This window comes from Pipistrellus kuhlii, unplaced genomic scaffold, assembly GCF_014108245.1.
Source record: "Pipistrellus kuhlii isolate mPipKuh1 unplaced genomic scaffold, mPipKuh1.p scaffold_m20_p_1, whole genome shotgun sequence".
NCBI classification, from domain to species: domain Eukaryota; kingdom Metazoa; phylum Chordata; class Mammalia; order Chiroptera; family Vespertilionidae; genus Pipistrellus; species Pipistrellus kuhlii.
In genome coordinates, this window is record NW_023425404.1 from 52,712,888 (window position 1) to 52,733,934 (window position 21,047).

General features: G+C 39.9%; 1 protein-coding gene and 2 pseudogenes across 3 annotated transcripts in view; 2 read left to right on the plus strand and 1 right to left on the minus strand.

Annotated features, from left to right (window-relative positions):
• Positions 1-21,047, plus strand: part of INO80 (INO80 complex ATPase subunit) — a 144,506-nt gene that overhangs the window by 16,411 nt on the left and 107,048 nt on the right. For 2 of the 3 annotated variants that reach the window (XM_036445393.2, XM_036445386.2), the window contains exons 2-5: positions 6,931-7,116; positions 7,360-7,529; positions 7,623-7,690; positions 17,103-17,291. In XM_036445393.2, the coding sequence (XP_036301286.1) occupies positions 6,974-7,116; positions 7,360-7,529; positions 7,623-7,690; positions 17,103-17,291 (570 nt within the window). In that variant the 5' untranslated portion in view covers positions 6,931-6,973. The remainder of the gene's footprint in view (positions 1-6,930; positions 7,117-7,359; positions 7,530-7,622; positions 7,691-17,102; positions 17,292-21,047) is intronic. The other variant, XM_036445403.2, reaches the window with a different exon arrangement.
• On the plus strand, positions 2,786-3,897 carry LOC118723389 (annotated as a pseudogene).
• Positions 17,369-18,556, minus strand: LOC118723412 (annotated as a pseudogene).

Sequence of the window (21,047 nt, forward strand, 5' to 3'; positions counted from 1 at the left end):
ACTTGTCAGTTTATTTTGTTCATTAGATTCCAAATATAAGCGAGATAATATCATATGGTTTTTGTCTTTGACTGGCTTATTTCACTTAGCATTATAATCTCTAGGTCCATCCATGCTGTTGCAAAAGTTAAGATTTCCTGTACCACAGCTTTTTTTATCTACTCATCTACTGTTGGGCATTGGCGCTCTTTCCAGATCTTGGCTATCTGTCTATATAAAGCCTAAGTGATCGTTGGACCATTTGGTACTGTGATCTATACTGACCATCAGGGGCCAGATGCTCAATGCATAGGCTTGGAAACATAGGACAGACTGATGTATCTTGGAAGGGGGGAGGGAGGAGGGTGGCAAGAGATTAACAAAGATCTTATATGCATACTAAAGGCCTGGTGCATGGATTTGTGCACCAGTGGGGTCCCTCGGAATGGCCTTCAGGGATTGGGCCCAAACCCGCAGTCTGACATCCCCCGTGGGGTCCTGGATTGCAAGAGGGCTCAGGCCAGGCTGAGGGACCCCACCGGTGCACAGGCCTCTAGCCGTAACTAACACTGCAGTGAACATAGGGGGGATGCACATATTCTTTCCAATCAATATTTTGGGTTTCTTTGGATATATTCCCAGAAGTCAAACGGCAATTCCATTTTTCATTTTTTGAGGAAACTACATACCAGTACTTGTTTTCCACAGTGGCTGCTCCAGTCTTCATTTCCACCAGCATTGCATGAAGGTTCCCTTTTCTCCACATCTTCACTAGCACTTGTTTGTTTATTAGTGATAGTCATTCTGACAGGTGGAAGGTGATATCTCATTCTGGTTTTAATTTGCATCTCTCAGATGATTAGTCACATTGAGCATTTTTTTCATATATCTCTTGGCCATCTGTATGTTCTCTGGAGAAGTTTCTATTTAGGTCCTTTGCCCAATTCTAAATTGGGTTGTTTGTCTTCTTGATGTTGAGTTTTATAATTCTTTATATATTTTGGAAATTAACCCCTTGTCAGAATTATCATTGGCAAATATGTTATAGTCAATGGGTTCCCTTTTTATCTTGCTGATGTTTGTTTTTTTTTGCTGTGCAAAAGCTCTTTTAAAAAAAAATATTGATTTTTTAGCAGAGAGGAAGGGAGAGGGATAGAGAGTCAGAAACATCAATGAGGGAGAAACATCAATCACCTGTCTCCTGCTCACTCCCCGCTGAATATGTGCCCGCAACCAAGGTGCATGCCCTTGACTGGAATTGGACCCGGGTCCCTTAAGTCCGAGGCCGACGCTCTATCCACTGAACCAAACTGGTCAGGGCTGCGCAAAAGCTTTTTAGTTTAGTTCCATTTGTTTTTTTCCTTTGTTTCTCTTGCCTGTGGAGAAATAAAGATATAAATATTTGTAAATAACACCATTAGTAGGAGCTACAAATTTCTCATATAACATTTATCCTGGTGTAACAATCACACATAGTCATCCTTTCCTGAATTAAATATTGCTACAAGAAATCCCTGAAATTTTACTGCCTGTTTTCTTCTTAGGATTTTTATAGTCTTGTGTGACTTATATTTAAGTCTTTAACCCATTTTGAGTTTATTCTTGTGTATGGTGTAAGTTGGTGGTCTAGTTTGATTTTTTTGCCTGTATCTATTCAGTTTTCCAGCACCATTTATTAAAGAAACTGTCTTTACTCCATTGTATGTTCTTGCCTCCTTTGTCAAATATTAATTGACCATATAGGCAATGGATTTATTTCTGGGCTCTCTGTTCTGTTCTGTTCATCTATGTGTCTGTTTTTAAAACTGTTACCATGCTATTTCGATTACTAGAGCCTTGTAGTATAATTTGATATCAATCAGGTCTCATGATACCTCCAATTTTGTTCTTTCTCAAGATTGCTGTTGCTATTAGGTCTAGTAATAATTAATGTCGTTTTCTAATACTTTTTTTAAATCGAATTTATTTAAACAATACAACAAAATGTAATCAACAATATAGTTGCCATTGTTTTCTACTACTTGTGCCCAACGCTCAGGAAGCATTTTAATCCCTCTGTTGTAAAATTCTTGTGATTGTGATGCAAAAAATTTGGTCAATGCATTAATTATTACTAGACCCAATATTATTTGCCATCTTTTGTGGTTCCATCTAAATTTTAGGATTATTTATCTGGTTCTGTGAAAAATACTATTGGTATTTTGATAGGGATTGCATTGAATTATAGATTGCTTAGGGTATTATGGACATTTTAATGATGTTAATTCTTCCTATAAAGGAGCACAGTGTATGTTTCCATTTATTTGTATCTTTTTCAATTTCTTTCTTCAGTGTCTTATAATTTTCCGAGTATATGTCTTTTATCTCCTTGGTTAAATTTATTCCTACCTACCTTTTTGTTGTTGTTGTTGCAGTAGTAAATTGATTGTTTTCTTTAAAAAAATATCTTTTTTGATTTTAGAGAGGTATGGAGAAGGGAAGAGAGATAAAAACTTCCATGATGAGAGGGAATCATTGATTGCCTGCCTCCTGCACGTCCCTCACTGGGGATCAAGCCCGCAACCTAGGCATGTGCCCTTAACTAGAATCGAACCTGGGACCCTTTAGTTCACAGGCTGACGCTCTATCCACTGAGCCAAACCATCTATTGTTTTCTTAATATCTTTCTGATATTTCATTATTGGTGTATAAAAATGCCACTGATGGGAGATCTTGGACCAGTATGTGTTGACTGTGCCTGCTCTGCTGCGCTCACAAAGAGGATATGAAAAATGAGACCCTCGAGGATGTAAAAAATGATATCCTTCATTCTTCTTGATTGCCTTTTACTTAGGAATAGCTTCAGCTTCTCCAAAAGTTGGTGGAAGTTTAGAGGCACAATGGCACCGATGGAAGGCAACACACAGTAAGCTACCTGGCTCGAATGAAGAAGGATGAAGGACAGCAGTGTGGGGGAAGAATATGAAAATGATTGACCTACTCAACCAGGAATACAGCCGAGGGAGAAAGAGCTTCACCTTGGCAATGAATATTTTGGTGACATGACCAACAAAGAATTCATGTAGGTGATAAATGGTCATCAAAACCAGAAGCACAAGAAAAGGAGAATCCTCCCAAATGTAGATTGGAGAGAAGAAGACTATGTAACTGCCATGAAGAACGAGGGTCACTGTGGTTCTTATTGGGCAGTTAGTGCAACTAATGCCCTTGAAGGACAGATAATTTGGAAAACTGGATTTTATCAATTGTTTTTTCTGCATTTAAAGATATGATCATGTGATTTTTGTCCTTCATTTTGTTTATGTGATATATTATATTTATTGATTTGTGAATATTATATCAATCTTGCATCTCCAGAATAAGTTCTATTAGATATGGTGTATAATCCTTTTAATGTATCTTATTGAGTGAGCAGAACCTTGTGGACTGCTCTCAGGCTCAAGGCAATGAGGGCTGCAATGGTGGCCTAATGGATAATGTCTTCCACTATGTTAAATCCAATGGAGGGCTGGACTCAGAGGAGTCCTATTCATATCATGCAAAGGTTGGAATCTGTAAATACAGGCCTGAGGATTCTGTTGCCACTGACTGACTTCGTGGACTTCCCTGAGCAGGAGAGTGCCCTCATGAAGGCAGTGCCAACTGTGGGGCCCATCTCTGATGCTATAGATGCAAGCCATCTTAGCTCCTGGTTCATGAAGATGGCATTTATTATGAGCGGCACTGATGGAAGGCAACCAAGTAACAATAAATACTGGTTTGTCAAGAATAGCTGGGGTAAAGCTTGGGGCAAGAATGGCTACATAAAGGCCAAAGACCGGAACAACCACTGTGGAATCACCACTGTAGCCAGCTATCGTACTGTGTGAGATGATGGTGATAAAGAAAGACTTGATTGAGAACAGGGTATCCAGAGGAGGAATTTAAAAAAAAAAATATATATATATATATATATATATATATATATATATATATTTTATTGATTTTGTACAGAGAGAAAGGGAGAGAGAGAGAGAGTTACAATAGAAACATCGATGAGAGAGAGTCATCGATCAGCTGCCTCTTGCACACCCCTTACTGGGGATGTGCCCGCAACCAAGGTACATGCCCTTGACCAGAATCGAACCCGGGACCTTTCAGTCCCCAAGCCGACGCTCTGTCCATTGAGCCAAACCGGTTTCGGCCAGAGGAAGAATTTTTATCTTAAAACTGACCGCATTTTACTTAATGAAATACAACACTTGAATCTTGAAGATGTGAACTATGATTTGAATTCTGTGATGTTTTACATTGATAAAATGTTACCACTTCTTTTATAAGGATATATAAATTGTTAACTTTTAAAATAAAAATTTTTATTATTTTAATCCTCAAAAAAGCCACCGATTTCTGAATATTAGTTTTGTATCCTGCTACTTGCCAAATTCTTTTATTAGATCTACAGTTTTTTAGTGGACTCTTTAGGGTTTTCTATGTATAATGTTATGTCATCTGCAAACAATGACAGTTTTACTTCTTTCAAATTTGGGTGCCTTTTATTTCTTCTTACCTGACTGCTGTAGCTAATACTTCCAGTGCTGTGTTGAATAAGAGTGGTGAAAGTGGACACCTCTGTCTTGTTCCTGATCTTAAGGGAAATGCTTTTAGATTTTGCCCATTGAGTATGACCTAGGCTTTGGATTTGTCATCGGTGATGGCCTTCATTATATTGAGGGTATATTCTCTCTATTATCACTTTGCTAAGAGTTTTTATCAAAATGGTTGCTGGATTTTATCAATTTTTTCCCCTGCATCTAATGATAGGATCATGTGATTTTTGTCCTTCATTTTGTTTATGTGATGTATTATATTTATTGATTATGAATATATACCAATCTTGCATGCCCAGAATAAATTCTACTAGGTATGGTGTATAATCCTTTTAATGTATTTCTAGATCTGGTTTGCTAATATTTTGTTTAGGATTTTAGCATCTGTGTTCCTCGGGGATATTGGCTATATAGTTTTCTTTCTTTGTAGTATTTTTATCTGGTTTTTGAATTAGGATAATGCTGACCTCATAAAAGATCTTGGGCCCTAGCCAGTTTGGCTTGGTGGATAGAGCATTGGCCTGTGGATTGAAGGGTCCCAGGTTTGATTCCGGTCAAGGGCAACTAACTTGGTTGCAGGCACATCCCCAGTAGGGGGTGTGCAGGAGGTAGTTGATTGATGTTTCTCTCTCATCAGTGTTTCTAACTCTCTCTCTCTCTCCCTTCCTCTCTGTAAAACATCAATAGAATATATTTTTAAAAAATATATCTTTAAATATATATAGAGATAGAAACATCAATGCACACCTCCCACTGGGACTGAGCCCACAACCTGGGCATGTGCCCTTGACCAGAATTGAACCCAGTACCTTTCAGTCTGCAAGTTGACTATCTACTGAACCAAACCAGCTAGTGCAATAATTTGTTTTTTAAAAATTATTCTTAAGTATTCCACAAAAGGGACACAAAAATAAAATAAAAAACTAAAAGGATATTAGGTATTGCTCAATGATTGAGTATCAATTTATGAACGAGGAGGTCACGGTTTAATTCCTGATCAGGGTACATACCCGACTTGCGGGCTCAGTCCCCAATAGGGGGCGTGCAGAAGGCAGATGTTTCTGACTCTTTGTCTTCCTTCCTCTCTATTAAAAAATCATTAAAATATATTTAAAAAAAAAAAAGAGATCTTGGAAGTCTATCCTCCTTTTGAATTTTTTGGAATAATTTGAGAAAGGTGTTCTTTTTAAATATATATATATTAATTGATTTCATAGAGGAAGGGTGAGTAAGAGAGAGAGAGAAACATCAGTGATGAGAGAGAATCATCCATGGGCTGTCTCCTGCATGCCCCCTACTGGGGATCAAGCCCACAACCCGGGCATGTGCCCTGGCCAGGAATTGAACTGTGACCTCCTGGGGGCATGCAGAAGGCAGCTGATGGATGATTCTCTCTCATTACTGATGTTTCTATTTCTCCGTTTTCCTCTCTGAAATCAATTAAAATATATATTTTAAAAAGATAATAAGGTTTCTTTGAAAGCATATACCTTAGTTTGTGGATAATGAAATTTATTTTTAAGTTTATTATTGCTGAAAGTATTACAGATGTTGCCTTTTTTCCCCCATTGATTCCCACCAACCTACCCCTGCCCCCTCAGACCTTCACCACATTATTGTCTATGACAATGGTTTATGCATAGATCATGTACTTTTATTTATTTTTATTTTTAAAAACATTTACCATTTATTGAGTGCTCATTGTAAATCAGAGGATAATCTAATTGCTCTATATTATCTCATTGTTTAATCCTGGCTCAACCTCTTAATTTTTTAAAGATGGAAAATTATTACACTGATTGTTTCCCTAATGAAGATATTCTGTCTCTAACATTGTCTTTAACAACTTAAAGTGTCCTCACTTTTATTCTTTTTGTTCCAGTTCTCTAAATCATTTCTAAATCTTATACTTCGTGGCATGTTTACAAGGGATGTAAAATACTCTGCCAGTATATCTATTCTCTTGTAAATGGAATACGTCACACATATGTACAAATGTAAATGAAAAAAGGGAGCAGCTGTTGAAGGTGATGTGAAGTATATAACAGTGAGCTTATGGTATAGATTTGGATTAATGTTAGTAATTGTTCATTGTAGGGCAAAGAGAAATGGGTGTAAATTGTAAGGTACTGTTTCAAAGAAGGATAGTGGGAATTTCCATTGTGACATGAAATTTTTTCTGTATTTTGATGTTCTCATCCTTTTAACTTCTGCTTTTGCATTAGAAGGCAGTGCCTATTATGAACTTTATAATGAATGATCTTTCCATAGACAAGATTTCTTTTGACATTTTATAAAAAACAGTTATGATAACGGGACAATAATAGTATTCCATTTTTCACTACTTACCTCCATTCTATAGCCGTGCAGTCAGAGACCCTTGTGCATGAAGACAGATTTGTTCTATGGCCTCGGAGTTGGGTGCCGGGGACGATGGCGGCTGCACTGAGCTGGCAAAGCCCCTCTATCTTCAGTACCTGGAGAGGGCCCTCCGGTTGGACCATTTCCTGCGACAGACATCAGCCATCTTCAACAGGAATATTTCCAGGTATGTTAGTCCGTTTATATTCCCACTATGATATTTAGTCATGTTTCTGATTCCCATTTTCACTGTAGATTTTAGGGTTAAAATACTTCATGATTTTTAGCATGTTTGATATATTTCCTTTCAAATAAAACAACTTTTTCAAATGATCAATTTTTTCTAAAAAATGTTCAGTCTACTAACCATAAATTAAAATATTTTGCTGGGTCAGCCCTGATTGTGGATTCACCATTCTTTAATTTCTAGTGATGAAAGTGAAGATGGACTGGATGACAGTAATCCTTTATTGCCCCAGTCTGGGGATCCCTTAATACAAGTTAAGGAAGAACCTCCAAATTCATTGCTCGGTGAAACTTCTGGAGCAAGCAGTTCTGGAATGTTAAACACGTATTCATTGAATGGAGTTCTACAGTCAGGTCAGTGTGGTGTGTGAGATTCCTCTTTGGACTCTCAGTTCTTTTGGTGTAGTCATCCTTTCATTTTATTATTCTTTATGTTTCTTTACACAGAATCAAAATCTGACAAAGGGAATTTATATAATTTTTCTAAGTTGAAGAAAAGCAGGAAGTGGCTAAAGGTAAGAGAAGACAGAATGTTTAGAATTCAAGTAACCTGTTAACAACAAGTAAAAGGGAAAGGTTTTTTTTTTAAGCAATCTTTATTGTTCATATTATTACAAAGGTTCCTCATTTCTTCCCCCCTCCACCAGGTTCCCACCCCACCCTCCGCCCCCTCCCCACCCCCCATTGTCCTCACCCATAGGTGCACAGTTTATGTTCAGTCTCTTCTTCCCTCCCTTTCCCCTAGAACAGTCAGACCACTCCCCTCCCATATCACCGACTCTACTACAATGAACCGCTATTATTGTTCATCAGGTTTTTCAATCTCCTTTTTTTTTTTTAATTAACAAACTTTTAGACTTCTAAGAATAAATTTTAAAATCTAATAATTTTATTTATTTTTTTTTTAATATATTTTATTGATTTTGTACAGAGAGGAAGGGAGAGAGATAGAGAGCTAGAAACATCGACGAGAGAGAGTCATCGATCAGCTGCCTCTTGCACACCCCCTACTGGGGATGTGCCCGCAACCAAGGTACATGCCCTTGACCGGAATCGAACCCGGGACTCTCAGTCCCCAAGCCGACGCTCTATCCACTGAGCCAAACCGGTCCCGGCAAAATCTAATAATTTTAAACCTTGTTTTTTTTCTGCCCTGGGAATTGAGAGCAAACTTGTTTACATGTAAATTTGCCCTTAGGCTATCAAAAGGTATAGCCATTCAAGTGTAAATGGACACATTGTTTAAACCTAGCTGCTGGTTGGAATTGGATTACCTGTTCTGGGTGGGAAGGGCTTGTCATTCCTAAAAGGCAAAGGTTTTGATGCATTCTGGCACATTGGCAGAAATTTTTTATAGACATGCGTCTTTTTTGAAGAGATTATAGAGAAGGATCTAGAAGACACAATGAAGTTTGTTTTAGTAAACATTGTTGAGTACAAATATCTATGTTTATAAGAAGCTAATATGCAAAGTGTCCCCTTGGGAGTTTAAACGGGAGAATGGGAGTTCAATCGCTTGCTGTGATGTGCGCTGACCACCAGGGGGCAGACGCTTTGACTGGTAGGTTAGCTTGCTGCTGGGGTCTGGCCAGTTGGGACTGAGCGAGATGGGCTAAACATGACCTGGAGCCCTCTTATGATCCCTCCCTGGCTGGCCAACCTCCCGTATTCCTCCCCTACCCCTATCATGGGTAGGTGGGTGGGTGGGAGGTAATCAACCAAACACTATCCTTATATAATAAAAGGCTAATATGCAAACAGACTGAACAGCAGAATGACCAGTTACTATGATGCACACTGACCACCAGGGGGCAGGCGCTCAACATAGGAGCTGCCGCCTGGTGGTCATTGCACTCCCAAAAGGGGAGCTCATTTCAGCCAGAAGCCCGGCTCATGGCTGGTGAGTACTGGCGTGGTGGTGGGAGTCTCTCCCACCTCCGTGGCAGCACTAAGGATGTCTAACTGCTGTCAGTCGAACATCCCCAAGGGCTCCTGGACTGCCAGAGGGTGCAGGCCATGCTGAGGGACCGTCTCCCAAGAGCATGAATTTGTTGCACCAGGCCTCTAATCTTAGATTCTTGCCCTCACTGGCTCATATCGTAATCGGGATATTTAATCTACTTTTCATCTGTCCTTGAATAATTTATTCACTCACCAAGTGTTGATTAAGTGCATCCTATATGCCAGATACTATGGTTCATAGACATGATTCCTGCCCTGTGGAGCTTACATTCTAATAGAGGGAGGCAGTGAGTAAGCCTGTAAACAAACAAACAAATAAATATGGCTTTAAAGAAGTAACATTTTAACGATTTCTCAATGATCAGAGAGAACTACGTGAAGGTTTAAGATGTGAGCATTTCAATCAGAAGGAATAACTGCAAAAGTTCTGAGAAAGAAAGCAACTCAGTATGTTTGAGAGAGAATGAAAACTCCTATACCTGGAGGACAGTGAGTAAGGGGGTAGTAGAAGATGAGGTTAGAGAACCTGATCGCTTGGGGCCTGTGTACACCATGTCAAGGAATTTGTATTTTACTCCAGTTATAGTAGTAAGTTATTGGAGCATTTATCAGCAAGAGTGTGCACAGTATGGTTAAGACGCTTACAAGATTACTGTCATTGGCCAAACTGAGTTAAGGATAGCATTTCTTCTATTGAAACTAATTTTTCTCTATTTCGTACTTTTTTGTGTGAAGAATGGAAAGTAACTTTAAAGTATTATTTTGTTATTATCAATAGAAGAATGGAAAGTAACTTAAAGGTATTCTTTTATTATTATCAATAGGCCCTTTTAAAAACTCAAGTGCAAAAGTCCAGATTTATTTCAGATCAGTGAGGCTTTAAGCTGTTGGGAATGCAGAAATCTTTGTTTAGCCACCACATTTTTAAAAAATATATTTTTATTGACTTTTGAGAGGAAGGGAGAGGGAGAGAAAGATTGAAACATCAATGAGGAGAGAATATCACTGATTGGCTGCCTCCTGCACACCCTCTACTAGGGATCGAGCCCACAACCTATGCATGTGCCCTGGACTGGAATCAAACCTGGGATCCTTCAGTCCATTGGCTGATGCTCTATCCACTGAGCCAAACTGGATAGGGCTAGCCATCACATTTTAAAAAATCAAAATAAATACTCATGCTATAAAATCTACCCCTTTAAAGTGTATGATGTAGTGATTTCTGGTATATTTATAAAGTTTTGTGCATCAGTCATCACTGTCTAATAACAAATTTTATTTTTTATATTTTTATTGATTTTCCAAAGAGAGGAAAGGAGAGAGACAGAGAGTTAATATATGTGCTGCCGAAGCGAGCACAAGAGAGACAGAGTTAGAAACATCGATGAGAGAAACATCGACCAGCTGCCTCCTGCACACCCCTACTAGGGATGTGCCCGCAACCAATGTACATGCCCTTGACCAGAATCGAACCTGGGACCCTTAAGTCCACAGACCGATGCTCTATCCACTGAGCCAAACCGGTTTCAGCAATAACAAACGTTTTCATCACTCCAAAAAGAAACTTTTATAGGACTCTCTTTCACGGCCCGCGTAGAAAGAGTTCCAATTCAGGGTTCAGCTTCTGGAGAAGGGCCGCACACAAATGAAGAGACTTGAAGAAATTCAATTTGGCGATATGGGGGGCCAGGCGGTAGTCCAACTCTAGTGGGAGAACTACCCTTGCTCTGGCCCTGCCATCCCCTTTTATTGAGGCTTTGGGGAAAACATCTTAAGCAACATAAACAGAAATTTACATGTAGCCCCTGGGCAGGAAATAACAGAAACTTACACAGGACAAATAAGGTAGATTCTGCTTCAGCTAACATAATCTCAACTAAAGGTTAGAGCAATTAAGGTTGTTGACCAGCCTTCCTGGCTTCCTGTCAACATCTCTTTTTCAGTGAAACTGATTTGGTTTCCAGCATCTCCCCCGTTTTCTTTCCTTAAAAATTTTACATATGCAGACTAGAAATAAACAAACAAAAAATGAAATAAGCAACAATGGCTATGCTGAGAGTCAAATGAAATCAGTCTGCAGTACATTTCTTTCTGGGCCAACAGTTTTTGAATCCCAGATTCAGTGTCACACAGTTTTTTGAGTCCAAATTTTAATGTCCAACAGTTCTGAGTCCATGTCAGCAATGGTATCCGGATGGTGGAAAAATGGTGGCAATGCAGGTGTGACCTCTGGTTTGGTCCTGGACAACCTGCAGCGACGCACATCTGCTGACTGCTAGTATGGCAAGGCGTCGTCAGCATCTTCCATCTCGGGTCTGTTTTTCCTCTTGTCTTTATGGCTGGAGTATTCCTGTCAATTCTTCTTTGTTGCAGGAATCCACATGGTCTTGGAGTTGTTTTCTGAAAATATACAAACATATCTCGACCAAAATAAAGGAATCTTTTCTATAAATTTTACTTGGGATACTTTTAATTCTTTGCCCAAACAATTTTTCTTTGACTTATTTTGGTACTATGTGTGTTTTTCATGGCTATCTTACTGTTATCATTACAAATGAAAATTGGTTTTCAAAAGAAGAAAAATTTTTCTAGATGTAACTTACTTACAGGACATTTTTTCTTACATGGTATTTTCCACTATCCCCCTTTTTTCTATTTAATTATTAGGAGGCTTTTGAAAAAAAAAATTTTTATAATGCTGTTTTGATAACTTTTAAATTTTAATTTTTTGTACTAAAACTATGACTGCTTTAGGGTTTATTGTATGTTAAACAAATTCACCATGAAGTGGACTACCCATAGAAATTTTGGTTAATACTTTAGGAACAGCCTGTTGTACAATTAAATTTTCTTGAATATTAACTCATTTCATTTAGCCAATTTAAATTAATTTGAAAACTTGACTATTTTACTGTCAAATTTAATACTTTAACAACAATTTTAGTTTACTCTGTAAATATTAATGGAAAAGATTATATGCATCCCTGAGAAAGCCCTGAGCACTCGTAGATTTAGGCTGGATTTAGATGTAGGACAGTCGCAATTAGCCATTTCTCTGTTGCTTGGGTCTCAATAAGAGTGGTGCCAAGTCTCTTGTTTGTAGCTGGGTCTCAATCTGAGCTGGACCAAATGTGTTTGTTGCCTGGGTCCCAATCTGAGCTGGGTATGGGAAGCGTGAAGCAGCCATGGGGCAGGAGACATCCCTCAAAAGGGCGAGTGTTCAAGCCCCTACAGCGCTGGGGGGGTGAGGATCTGTGCCCCGCCTCTGTTGGCCCCCAGGTCCTCTCCTGATGGCCCTCTGCGGCTGTGCCTGTCTTAGGTTGTCCCTCCCGTGAGGAATCTTACCCGTCATTGGCTAACCAGCCATCCTCCAGAGCCAAGCAGGGTGATGTGAGGTTCAGTTCTGTCTCCTTGTAGCCTATGCCCCTATGGCCTCCATGCCCAGTACCTGCCTTGGGATCCCCTCGCCTGCTGGCAGGGCCCCGGCATTGATCACATATCACATATCTTGGGGAACCCAGGTTTCTTCTCCACGGAGGTCCCAGCTCACGCCATTGTGCGAGACGGATCCATGGTACCAGCCACCACGAGGCTTTAACCTCAGCATGAACCGAAAACTCAAGCAACAGCTGTGGGCAACTGGATTGTGACAAGAGGGTCCCTCTTTGCAAATAAGGCAAGAAAGGCCAATATAGAATGCTCAAGTGCCTTCCCAGTGAGGCCCTCCACACAGTGGAAGGGATTAAATCCTTTCATGTCCTTTTGAATTGCTGCCAAACATTCAAAAATTAGATTTTTAATTTTGTTTGGAATAATTGTACAATATGCTGTTGTAAAATATCAAAAATTATAATGACATTGTAGAATAATACCGTGCAAGGATATTCTTTGTTCTAAGCCAATGGCAATTCAAATTCAAACTGGCTGTCAATTTCTTTTTGTATAGACAAGGTCTTAGTTACATTCTCTGCACCTTTCCCAGGAGTAAGTAGTGATATTCCTCTACTTTGGTGCAAGCCAGAAACCTTTCTTTAATTTTATACACAAAGGAACATTGGTTTGATTTTGTGTCATACAAAAAGGGAAGCTGGGTGGCAACACCTGTGTAATTATACTTCCTTGCCCCACCCATTTTCTTCCTGGATGACCAAGGTGTTTAGTATTATTGGTGACTACATTAGGCAAGGGATCAGCCCACATAAGGACTTTTACCCATGAACGGTCAGGAACGTAAGTTCTAAACACTTCCACATTTGTCCCAGGTAATATTACTGTACAGATGAATACTGCTAACATGGCAAGAAAGACATTCTCAGGTGTCAGGCGTCTATACGTCTTCTTTACCATGCGCCAGGAAAGTTAACTGCTTTCCTTTGCCAGTAACAATACATGCCTATAATCCTTCTAAAATATTTATATTTATTAATTTTTATTTGATAAGGCTTTCCATGCAATTTTAAGTTTATTAAATCTGTTTTAAATCATTTAAGAAGAGAATAAATTTCTTGTATTTCTCCGGGCCCTTGGAGCTTTCCAAGAATCATCTCTGTTAAGGCCTTGAAATTTTAACATGGAAAAACCCATCAAACAAATATCTATATCCATATATGATTTAAATATTATAATACTTATAATTTTATTATTATCTTAAGATATCAATTAAATTTAGACTAGTTTTTGCATAGAAAATATTTGGTTGAGATCACAGAATTAATCCTCTTTTTTAATTAGACCAATAATAAGCAACTTATTTTTAATTCCTAATTATTAGAGAAAACACACTTTTTATTTTCTCAAAAACAAGTTATACTTTAGGTATTTTAATTACCACTATATAATTTCTCCCAATTTAATTTGCACTTTGAACTTTTAAAGCTGGCAAGTCAAATATATATTGCATGTCCTAGATTAATGACACTTTACATTTCTAAGAAAAATACAAGACATAATCAATTAAGAGCTTCCATTCTGTCCTCTAGATTTTTTATGAGGCAAATTTAAACTTTACTTTTTATTTGTATAATTAAGACAACTTCCAAAAAAAAAATTTTTGCCACAGGAGTTGGAGGAAGTTTATAGCCATTCAAATGCAAGTTACCACATTCCTTAGCTTACTGGGAGAGCGGTCTTCCTTATAGGATTGCCTGGTCTCTCCCTTCCCCCACATCAAGCTTACTTTGGGAGAAGGTTCAACAACAGATCTGGCCACACATTTTTTCATGCTTAAAAGATAAAGACAGATCTCAAAATTTTTTTCTTTCTCTTTTGCTTTCTGAAGTAATAACTATCACCCAATTTGGTCTAGATAACACCCAATTTGCAAGTTCTTTTATAACTTTTAAACAAAGCATTAAGTAATCTCATTTTCGGAAAGCAGATGGCTCTGCCCTCTCCTGCCACCTTTGAATTTCTTCGCACCAGACGTGGTTTCAGCAGTGGAGTCTCATTTCTTATTACAGATTTTAAATTCCAAATACAAACTAAGATTTTAATTTGAACAAGAAACCACATTCTTTAAGTTTACAAACCAAAAATCTATAATAAAGTTTACTTTATAACCTAATTCTTCCCCATTAGCCTGGCTGAAAAAAAGACGTTCCCACCCTACTTACAGTTCGCGACTCTGCAGCTGGCCGTGGGCTTTGAGTGCGGTGAAATTCCCTCACCTTTTTTCTGGTGAATCTTCCACACCTTTTTTCTGGTGAATCTTCCACACCTTTTCTCGGTGTATTTTTCCTCCTTCGCTCTTAGGCGAAAAAATACCTTCTCCTCCAGAAGCCCCGCGTTGAAGGCGCCCGAACAGGGACTCTCTTTCACGGCCCGCGTAGAAAGAGTTCCAATTCAGGGTTCAGCTTCTGGAGAAGGGCCGCACACAAATGAAGAGACTTGAAGAAATTCAATTTGGCGATATGGGGGGCCAGGCGGTAGTCCAACTCTAGTGGGAGAACTACCCTTGCTCTGGCCCTGCCATCCCCTTTTATTGAGGCTTTGGGGAAAACATCTTAAGCAACATAAACAGAAATTTACATGTAGCCCCTGGGCAGGAAATAACAGAAATTTACACAGGACAAATAAGGTAGATTCTGCTTCAGCTAACATAATCTCAACTAAAGGTTAGAGCAATTAAGGTTGTTGACCAGCCTTCCTGGCTTCCTGTCAACATCTCTTTTTCAGTGAAACTGATTTGGTTTCCAGCAAACTTTTATACTCATTAGCATTTTATCCCCATTCTCTCAGCCTCAGGCAACCACTAATCCGTTTTCTGTCTATATGGATTTGCCTCTTCGGGACATTTTATATAAACAGAATCATATAATGTGTTGCCTTTTGTGTCTGGCTTCTTTCACTTAGCATAACATTTTCAAATTTCATGTTGTGGCACATATCAGTACTTTATTCCTTTTTATTGATGAATAATATTTGATGATCTGTATAATACCACAGTTTGTTTATTCATTCATGAATGGATTTGGGCATTGTTTCTTTATTAGCCATCACAGCTTGCTTTCTATATTCTTTTATATCCCACTTGAGGCCTGGTGCATGGATTTGTGCACCGGTGGGGTCCCTTGGCCTGGCCTGCAGGGATGGGGCCGTAACCACCTCGAGGGTCCTGGATTGTGAGAGGCTGGTTCTTGATGCATCCGGAATCAGGCTCCCTCCTTTCTTTCCCCAATATTATGTCTCTTTCTGTATCTGCTTCGTATATTTCATCTCACTTTACCCTACGTTTGAAGGTAACTGACTACTTGTGGGCATTTAGCTTCAAAATGCAATTATTTAGCAAACAGGATTTACTAAATCTGGAATCTAGTCAGCCTAGGGCAGGACCCTGCTCAATGTCAGGCTTCCCCGGCCAGGCCCTTCCACCCAAGTGGAGTCCTGTGGCAGTAGGAACCTCCTTGCCACTTGACCTGCTCCTTTGCCTCCTTTTCCCCCTAGAGGTTGCCTGCTGGTGCTACTGTCCACCTGGAAGGATGGAAGCCGCAGCCGGTTTCCCAGCCGAGAGTGGTAGTGGGAAAATTCACTGCTTCCACTGGAAATCGATATTAAGTGGGTGGGCCAGCATTGGCTTTAGATGTCTGGGCCGCAGCCAGTAGGTCCTGCACATCTCATCATTTAGCTAATCGAGTTGAAAAGTTTCTGTAAGGGCCAGACCCACGACCTCTGCAATGGGCTGGAGGCCTGGTGGGGAGCCAGACCTGAAGTGGGGAGCCAATAGGCTAGAGGCCTGGTGCACGGATACGTGCATTGGTGGGGTCCCTTGGTCTGGCCTGTGGGGATAGGGCTGAAACCGGCTTTCTGACATCTCCTAAGGGGTCCCGGATTACGAGAGGGTGGTTCTCGGGTGATGTACCCTGGAATTGAGCTCCCTCCTCTCTGGTTCTGGGTTACCCGAGAACTGCAGCTGCAAAGTCACCACAGCTCTGCAGCTCCTGAATTGAGTGTCTGCCCTGTGGTGGTCAGTGCCTGTCATAGTTACTGGTTGGCCAGTCGCTTAGGCTTTTATATATATAGATAGCTTTTTTTGTTTGTTTTGGTGTTGCTTTTGTATTTGACATTTAGTTAAACCATCATATATATAGTGTAAGTAGTTAGTAAAATCTAGCTTTGTTGACGTTTATAGCATTTCCCATGTTTTAGTGCTCTTTATTTTGTGTGTACTGGAGTTAATGGGTATCCTTTTGTTTTTCAGTTGGATTGGAAAAGAATAGTATAAGGGAAACTGGACTGACTGCCCTCCAGCTATTTTTGTCATTGTTTTGGGATCTGGAAAAAAATGCTTTTATTGTCTTGGGGTGGTGAACACACAGTACAATATATACAGATGATATATTACAGATTTGTACACTTGAAATCTATATAATTTTATTAACCAATGTCACCCCAATAAATTCAATTAAAAATTATTGTATTGTAAAAGGAATTGTTTCAAAGAGAAGTTCCATTTCCTCCCTTTTTCAGAATATTCTGCTAAGTGATGAATCCAGTGAGGCAGATTCTCAGAGTGAAGAGAATGATGAAGAAGAGGAAGAAGAGGAAGAAGAAGAGGAGGAGGAAGAACTCAATCTCAACAGAGAAGAACTTCATAACATGCTGCGGCTGCACAAATATAAGAAACTTCACCAGAATAAATATAGTAAAGACAAGGAGGTAAGAGTTTCAGGAGACATTGCAGACCTTCATACTGGCTATTTACCCTCTGGGTTATATTCATTGAAGATACATCATTTTTTTTTTTTTTTACTCAAAATACCTTTAATTTAAAAATATTCTGCTTCAATACCAACTCAAATCCAGATGTGTTTTAATCTCCCTGCCTGCTGACTTCAGAGTACACAGCCTGTCAAGGATAGGGCCACTATGAGAGGAGCATGGAGAATGGAAGCTGGAAGTGGGGGCTTACCCGAAGACTCAGACCCAGGTCCCATTTGTGGGGATCCAGCTTGGAGTGCTGTGGGGGATGGGAAAGAACCTAGGACTGTCTTGGTTGCTGGTTGGCTCACTGGCCTCTACTTAGCATCCTGTCCTCTTGAGGAACCACTACACAGGATCCCAGGTGGGGCTCAGTGTCAGTGTAAGGCCACAGGGACCTTTGGCCCAGGGAAGGCAAGCACGCAGCCTGCCTTGGGCTCCAGAGGAGCCGCAGGTAGATTTTCAGGGTTGAGCAGATCACAGCAGGGGAAACCGCCAGCAGTTCAGTTGCCTGGGTTAGGTGGCTACAGTCCATTTGCTGCTCCCAGAGTCTGCTGGGTGGTAGGATGGCTACTGTACCAGCCGGTAGGTGATGACTCTGCCTGCTGTTTTGCTTGTCCAGATGAACTTCACTACCTGCCCTTGCTTTATCTCAGAGTAGTGCACCACAGGGTCTTCAGCCTGGAACCTGGGCAGCTGGTTTTCTTGGAGTTTATATCTGTCCAGCAGATCTGTCATCTCCTCCTTGGTCATGTTGACATGCTCTGGGACCAGCTTGTGCTCTGGATGCTGATGAGCAGCTCCTGCTGCAGAAACTGTCCCAGGATGTACTTGGGAGCCATGTCGACCAGGAACTGCTTGGCGGAGGGTGTCCTGCCCTGCTGCACCACAGTGAGGACTGGGCGATGTTTTCCTCCTGCACGCGTTGGCAGTACACCTTGGTGGTCTTGATTCCTACCTTGGGCTCCTCTGGGAAAAAGACAAACATCTGGTCATTGGGGTCTTCATTGTGGGCCACTAGCAGTGTCAGGTTTGTGCGCTCTGGCCATCCTTCACTTGGCTTGTCCCCAAACTGGGCCTTGAACTCCTAGTGTCTGGTTCAGCTCATCCTGAATCACCAGGTAGCCTCGGGCAGGCACAGCTGCATCATTGCCTTGCAAATCTTCCACAGCCAGTATGTCTCCTTCTTGTCATCCATGCCTACTGCTGCTCATACTCCCTGTGCCTGTCTGTGCTGGCCAGGGACCCCACCAGTGCACAATTTGAGCCAGAGAAGGTCTGCAGGAGGGCTCCAAGGTGTGTCCAGCCTGTCTTGCCCAGTCTCGATCGGCTGGACCCACCAGCAAGCTAACCTACTGGTCGGAGCGTCTGCCCCCTGGTGTTCAGTGCACATCATAGCGACTGATCGAACAGTTGAACGAATGGTCAGACACTTATTATACTAGGCTTTTATTATATAGGGTGGTGATGGTTACAATACCTTTATTGAAATATATTTCACACACCAAAAAAATTTATGTTCATACAAGGTACACAATTCAGTGGTTTTTAGTATATTCATAGAGTTGTGTAATTATTATCACTATCTAATTTAGATTATTTTCTCACTCTGAAATGACTCTGCTCCCCTTAGCTGCTGCCCTCCCCCTGTTCTCTCCATTCCTCTCAGCTCCTGGCAGTCAGTCATCAGTTCACCACTTGTCTCTATAAATGTGTGTATTCTAGATATTTCATACAAGTGGAAAACATGTGTCCTTTGTATTCAGCTTCTCTCACTTAGCATAATGTTTTCAAATTTTATGCTGTAGCATAAATCCATACTTTGCTTCTTTTTATTGCAAATATTCCATTGTATGAACATACTGTATTTTATTTGCATCAGTTGATGAACTAACTGGATTTTTTTTTAATACTTTTTGGCTATCATGAATCATACCTATGAATAGTGAGTTGTTCCACTTTAAGCTGTTATGAGTAGACCTGCCATGAACATTTGAGTTCAAGTTTTTGGTATGGACATGTATTTTCATTTCTCTAGGGTAGGGGTGTCGAACTCAATCAGAGAAGGGGCCAAAATCTAAAATCCAGCCTAAATCACGGGCCGAATGGTTTACTGAACAGTCATAAACTGTCATTGCGATGGAAACGCAGCGGAGTGCAGTGATGACAGCGCGGTGCGGGCCACATTGCAAGGCCTGGCGGGACGGATTTGGCCCGCGGGCCTTGTGTTTGACACATGTGCTCTAGGGTATATATCTAGGAATCACTGGGTCATATGGTAATTTATGTTTACCCTTTTAAGGAACTGCCAGGTTATTTTCCAAAGTGGCTATACCATTTTGAATTTATTGGGTATTTGTTTGTTTGTGTGTTTGTTTTAAATACATTTGCTCTTTGGAAGTGTTCCTCTTGAAAAAAACTATTTTCATATACTAACATTAGATTGATACAGTTTTGTTTTTTAAACATATTTTTATTGATTTTAGAGAGGAAGAAAAGAGAGAGAGAGAGAAACAGAGAAACATCAATGATGAGAGAGAATCATTGACTGCCTCTTGCATGCCCCATACTGGGTTTGAGCCTGTAACCCAGGCATGTGTCCTGACTGGGAATTGAATTGTGACCTCCTGATTCAAAGGTCAATGCTCAACCACTGAGCTATGCTAACCAGGCAAAGCCTTCTGATTTTTGACAGAAGTGTAACACTTTGTACATAATGGGTAGTAGCATATTTGAATATCAAAAAACTTTACATCAGTTAGTTAAGGTCCAGAGTTAGTTCAGAAAACTTTAGATGATATGCTAAAGGCAATAAGCCTGTAGAAGTGATAAATGATAAGATATTTGACTGTTTTGATTAGGATGAAGAGTTCCTCCTTAAGGTACAATGTTAATGCACTTGGTACTTGAAATATTTGTGGTTGTTTATTATATTAAATTCATTTTTATTGATTTCAGAGAGGAAGGGAGAGGGAGAGAGATGGAAACATCAGTGATGAGAGAGAACCATTGATCGGCTGCCTCCTGTATGCCCCCACTGTGGATGGAGCCCACAACCCTGGCATGTGCCCTTGACCAAGATTGAACCTATGAACATTCAATGTGCAGGCTTACACTCTATCCACGGAGCCAAACCATGTAGGGCTATTTGTGTTTTTTTGAATTGAAATAAAACATACATATGGAAATATTCATAGGTTTTAAGTATATAGCTTGATGAATGTTCATTTAATTTTGACCTTTGACAGGTGACCTTGTAATAGTTTTCCATGTCACTCTTCTATTCTATTTTCATTTCTTGGAAAACTCATTTGGCCACAATCCAGGAAAAGAGATTTGACATTGGACTACATATTTTAATTCATATTTATCCATTAGTAATAATTGTGATGGAATTAATGTGAGCTTTGGGGGTCAATTTAAATGAAATGTTTGAAAGTATTAACTACTCCCTGGAAAGCAAAGGAATTATTTGTATGTTATAATTCTGGCAACATAGGCACTATTCATAATATTGTCAGACTCTCTGTAGAAAAGAATTGAAATATTGAAGAATTGGAATGGCTGGTGACTGTTCAAACCAAATATAAGACTAAAAGCTAGAATAGAAGGCATCAGAAACCTTGAAAAATTGAGGATCTATTGGTAGTAGAAATATGGTTTATATCTTGATGAATTCCAAGAGGAGATCTTTCTGCAAAGAATTGCTTGCCT